The 5370-nt window shown below is 40.0% G+C and overlaps 1 protein-coding gene across 1 annotated transcript; it reads right to left on the reverse strand.

Moving 5' to 3' along the window:
• Positions 1 to 1967: 1967 nt before the first annotated feature.
• Positions 1968 to 2925, reverse strand: LOC133530734 (protein lethal(2)essential for life-like). The gene has a single exon (XM_061868767.1). The coding sequence runs from the start codon at positions 2830 to 2832 to the stop codon at positions 2176 to 2178; it is 657 nt and encodes a 218-aa protein (XP_061724751.1). The 5' UTR covers positions 2833 to 2925; the 3' UTR covers positions 1968 to 2175.
• Between the last annotated feature and the right edge of the window lie 2445 nt (positions 2926 to 5370).

Consider the following 5370-nt stretch of genomic DNA (forward strand, 5'->3'; position numbering starts at 1 on the left):
TAGAAATAGGTTGATTTGACACGCCGCCTGCGCCTCCGCTAGCGCACGCGCCAGCGCCACCGCCGACCGCGTGGCCGCCGCCGTTCCCAGTCACAATATTCGGCTCTGTTTCGCCGGCCATCGTTACAAATGGCGTTAAGAATTAAATATTAAATAAGTGTACGTACTTTTCTTATTAGTTTTCGCTGTTCTTGTAGTTTCTTCAATAAAACTGGGACCTAACCTGTTGGAGGTCACGTAGATCGAGTGGAATGAAGATTTGCAGGATACGTACAACGATGACAGGAGCCGGGAACCGAGAACGGCGCGGGATAGCGGAGCTTTTAAATAATACAATTAATCACTCATGACTTTTGGTATATTGAAATAAATTTACATTTAGAAATACATGACGAGCACAAAAGGCAGACAAGACAGAAGGAAGTGGCCACAGACAAAAAGACAATCAGCCATAGGCGACGTTTCGGTATTGCACCATAAAAACTTAGTTTATGGTTATTATAATGCATACAATTAATATGCTAAACGCAATTTAACATTACTTAAGGGAAGCAAAATTGTACATTTCGCTGAAACTTGCCTTCCTATTTTCGAAAAGCATTCTACGGTGGGTACCTATAGTATAGTATTATGTAAAAACGTATTTTCTTACAATTAAAGCAATACAATATATTGTCATCTTCCTCGAGGAAGGTATCAAAGTACATACATGTAATACAAATATCGATACATAATATCAAAATAATATGTAAGTCCCAGACAACCACACCAACTTACAAATGCGGTAGATGTTGGCGCCACCGTCTATACATAAAGAAGAAGCTAGTATCGAAAAATTTACGGTTGCATTGTTGGCCAATTGCAGCTTAAAATTGTGCGACAGTTATATAAGGTTGGTATGAGTAGGTATGTTGCATGTTGCACTTTAGTAAGTACATTGACCGATACAATGCGCGTAGAACGAGGAACGAGGGGCGACGAGTCTATTTATAGAATATTTCAAGGTTAGGCAGTAATAAACATGATCCTGGCTTGGTGTAATGATATGATTAAAATGAATACATGATAAAGAAACCTGCCAAGCGTGAGTCGATATATATAATTCAAAATAAATAAAAAATGTTTTTTTTTTGTTATGATGTTGCAAGGATGTTTTACGGAGCAGCCAGTATTAGGCCGGCCACGTCTGGAATGTCTCTCTGAATTCATAATCTGAAACCAGATTTTTAATTCGGAAAGCTTTGCATCAAACATGTTTTAAATATTCCGATTGAACAGGGCTTTATGGTGTGTTATCCGCGAAAGTCGAAGTTCGTTAATTGCGGGGCATGGGCACTCTAATTACGTCTTAGTGAGAGTAAAAGAGAAAGATCCCCGCAATTTGTGAATTTCGCTTTTCACGATGGGCCCCCAGTTGTTTCGCGAATATCTCTGTTTCTCGCCCACGAATGTCAATGGCAAATTTATAATCTGATTCCAACTTGTGTGTGCTCGCCATACATAAAGTAAGTTTGAAAAGAAGTGCGTCAGGAATTCATATTCAATTCAGACCGCTCGTCGTTACTGATCGAGCTGAAAAAATCAGAATGTGTGTCGAACATAAGCGTGCCTTTCGACCAGAGATGTGCTATGATTGCTATGCTATGTTTTCATATATTTGAAACGCAGCTCCAGCTGAGATTTGAGAGTCAAAGATTTGACTTTGACTTTGACAGATGATTTCATGGTTGAATCTTGCTATGCTGAATTTTGGGCATGATCGTAGAAGGTGGTCTATTGTTTGTGGGGTGTTTCCGTCAGTGTTAGTTTACAGTACATGGTGCTACTTTCCCAAGTATGAGCACTTTCCGTGCATATGTCGAAACTTTAAAGTTGTACGATACACGTGCGAATAAGTAATTCGCAACTGGTGTCGATTTAAAACACTCCCTCGTTGCGAATTTCCTATTTTCTGCACTTGTATCGTAAATAACTATTCTTAAGCACACTAAAAATTATTATGGTATTATAATGAATGAATGATAATATACCTATTTACGCGGAGTAGATATTTTTGTGGGAAAAATTAAAAAAAGTTTTTAATTAAAAATGTTTTTATTTAAAAAAAATCAGTCTTAAATAAGGTTTTTATGAGATGACTAGCCACTCAACATAGAGATTAACAGAAACGGATGTCTAATTTTTCTTGGAGCAACTGTCTTTATCACAGGATTCCGTATAGGGATTTTTAGGAAGCTCAGGGCTTTCCTTTATTTCTTTCCTAATCGGGCCAGTCTGTGTGATGGGCACCACTCTCTCCGATTTGTTTTCCAACTGCAACCTCCTCGGCGCCGACACCGTCAGGACTCCATCGCTGGACAGCTGAGATACCACCTTCTCTGGCTCTACACCCTCAGGCAAAGAGTATCTCCTCACAAACTGACGAGAGACGAAGCCATGGTCATCTTCCTTTTCCTCATGCTTTCCTTCAACGACTACATAACCATCTACAGTCTTGACGGTGATCTCATCAGGGCTAAAGTGCTGAACATCCAAGTTTATCTGGAACTGGTCTTTATCCGTCTTAATGGTGGATCCGACGTCTCTGCTGATTGAAGCTAGGTGACGCCAGGGCCGAAAGTAGTCGTGGAACGAGAAGGGAGAAAACATGGAAGTCAGGAAGTCACCAGGCGCGAACTCCAAGCCGAAGTCTTGATCGAATAAGCTGTTCCGCCGTCTGTACAGGTCTCGTCTCTCTGATTTCTCTCCACATTTCTCTTCAGCCAAAGCTAAATTGGCTCCAATGATGACCAAGAAGATTAAAGTATACGTAGATGCACTGAATGTTTTCATTTTTAAGCGTGTTTTGAGCGTACTTTTCGTGTTTTTCCCGAAATCGCAGCGAAATACACTGGAAAGTATTCACTTGACAATTGACGCAAAACGCCGGCCGGCGCTTGTTTATATAGCAGCCCCGACATCTATCGGCGAGTAGAAACACGTGGAAGCTTCTCGTACTTACTGACGTGTTCGTTTGGTTGTATGGACACGTTGGATGCGTTGATATTATTGTTATCTTGGCCGATTCTCATTGGCGAAGGACGAAGGTGATAGTTATTTGTTATTATGCAATTTTTATTGTAAAGTGTTTATGCAAACAGGTGATAATTGTTGGCAATGATAATAATTTGCGTCAGGCGGCTTATTCATGAATGGCGCCTCTTTTAAAACAATACGCAAATTATAATTTCTAGCGATTATTATGAATCTACCTGAACTATGTTTAGAGCGCAAATAATATTTAAAAATGTATTAAATTAGTCTATGTACTGAATATTGGCTAGGGCTAGAGCTATAATAGTACGGTCGCCAAATCTCAAAAGCCCTCTAGAAACACGATTTAATTGACTCGGCTCGGCCTTACCCACAACCGGTATCAATGTGTTCGGACAGTTCTTCTGATCACCGTACATGCGGTAGTAAAGCGGAAAAATGGTGGAGGGGATAGTAATGACGTCACAAAGATGGCGGCCGGACCTATTCTTTTTGGCGGTGTATCTCGAAAACCACTTAACCGATTTTAATCATCGAGGTGTCAAATAATAGCTTATATTATGGAGATTATTTCCTTTTCTACAAACATTTACGTGAAACCTATAGGAAAAAAAATAATCACAAAAAACAGTTTTTTTATAAAATTATTTTTTTTTATTTTGTAAAAATCTCCGTAAATATTAGCATTTCGCAAATTTTGTTTAATATAAAACATATTGCTTCATTATCAAGGAATATAATGAGCCTTAAAACATACAGATCGAGTAATAAACAATGAAGCTACACTCATTTATTTGCGCATGGGTAACGATAACTGGCTTTTACCGGTCGAAACTGTGGTGACTGTTACGATACGTATTGAATGGAATTTATAGAGTATCGGTTTTAATTAAGAATACAGAATACAGAATACAGACTTTATTGATAAATATAAACATAGTACATTTTACACGTCATAAATCTAAAAACTATTGTATTGAGTACTTATCTATGTCCTTATCATTATATATAAGTAACAAAACAAGGAAACAGTAACATTTATAGGTAGGTTAGGTACTAAAAACCTGTTTTCCAAACGCTGCTGGGTCAATTTCGCACCGGCGCACTCATAAAGTCGGCAATACGATAGTATGCCTGATCTATTAGAAGGGATTTAAGCTTCTTTTTGAATATCGCATCGCTGGCAGAGTCTTTGATGGCATTAGGTACGGAATTGTAGGCAATTGGTCCCATGACATCAAGCGATCGTCGAGACTTAGCGAGTCGTTGCTTTGGGATTTGCAACCGTGGTCGCCTTCGCGCCGCGGTGTTGCAAAGTTTTGCGCTAGATTTATAATTATGTATATTTGACCTTACATGCATGCACACAGTCAATATGTATATAGACGGTAACGTTAAGATTTTATGTTTTTTAAACAACGACTGAGCAGGATGGTCAAAAGGTTTTCCATCGATTATACGCAGGGCTCGTTTCTGCATTTTAAACACTCTGTCGCGATCTGCCGCTGTGCACCAGAGATCTACACCCTGCGTAAGAATCGAGTGGAAATAACCATAGTAAGCAGTTTTTATGTTCTCTATAGATAAACTGGGTGCTATCCTGGACAGTGCGAAACACGCTGCGGCTAATTTGTCACAAGTTGCCTGTATGTGTGGGGCCCACTTTAGGCCGGCGTCAATATGGAAGCCTAGGTACTTAGCCGTTTCGACTTGTGGAATTGGGGTGTTATTTAATATAATATCCAGATTGGGCTTATTTGACTTTTTTGACTGGAAATGGACAATATTAGTTTTTTCTAGATTTAAAAGCATGCCGTTGGCCGAAAACCATTTCACAAGTTGATTAATGACGTGACAGATCTTTGATTTTAAGCCATCATAATCATCTGCATGGACAATAACACAGGTGTCGTCGGCGAACATAACATACTCTTGACCTTGGCAAGCTGTCGTGATATCATTTACTAGGACCAAGAATAGGCTATTTCCACACACAGACCCCTGAGGCACGGCGCAGCTACCTATTGACTCCATTTCAGACTTCGAGTTAAGTACGTACGTACATTGTTTACGCTCATCTAAAAATGATGTTATTATATCGAGGAAGGTACAGGTGACCCCGTAGTAAGAGAGCTTACTGAGGAGGAGCGAGTGATCTATCATCTCGAAGGCGCGCGACAAGTCACAGAAAATAGCAGCGACATGCCGCGAGCCCTCAAGGTGTGCCCTCACTCGCCCCACGACATCACGAGCGGCATCAGTAGTCGACCGGCCCGGCTGATAGGCATACTGCTTACTGTTTAGTAATTTATTGTGAGTAAAATGTTCCATAAGTCT

This window comes from Cydia pomonella, chromosome 23 (assembly GCF_033807575.1).
Source record: "Cydia pomonella isolate Wapato2018A chromosome 23, ilCydPomo1, whole genome shotgun sequence".
In the NCBI taxonomy this organism is placed as follows: Eukaryota; Metazoa; Arthropoda; class Insecta; order Lepidoptera; family Tortricidae; genus Cydia; species Cydia pomonella.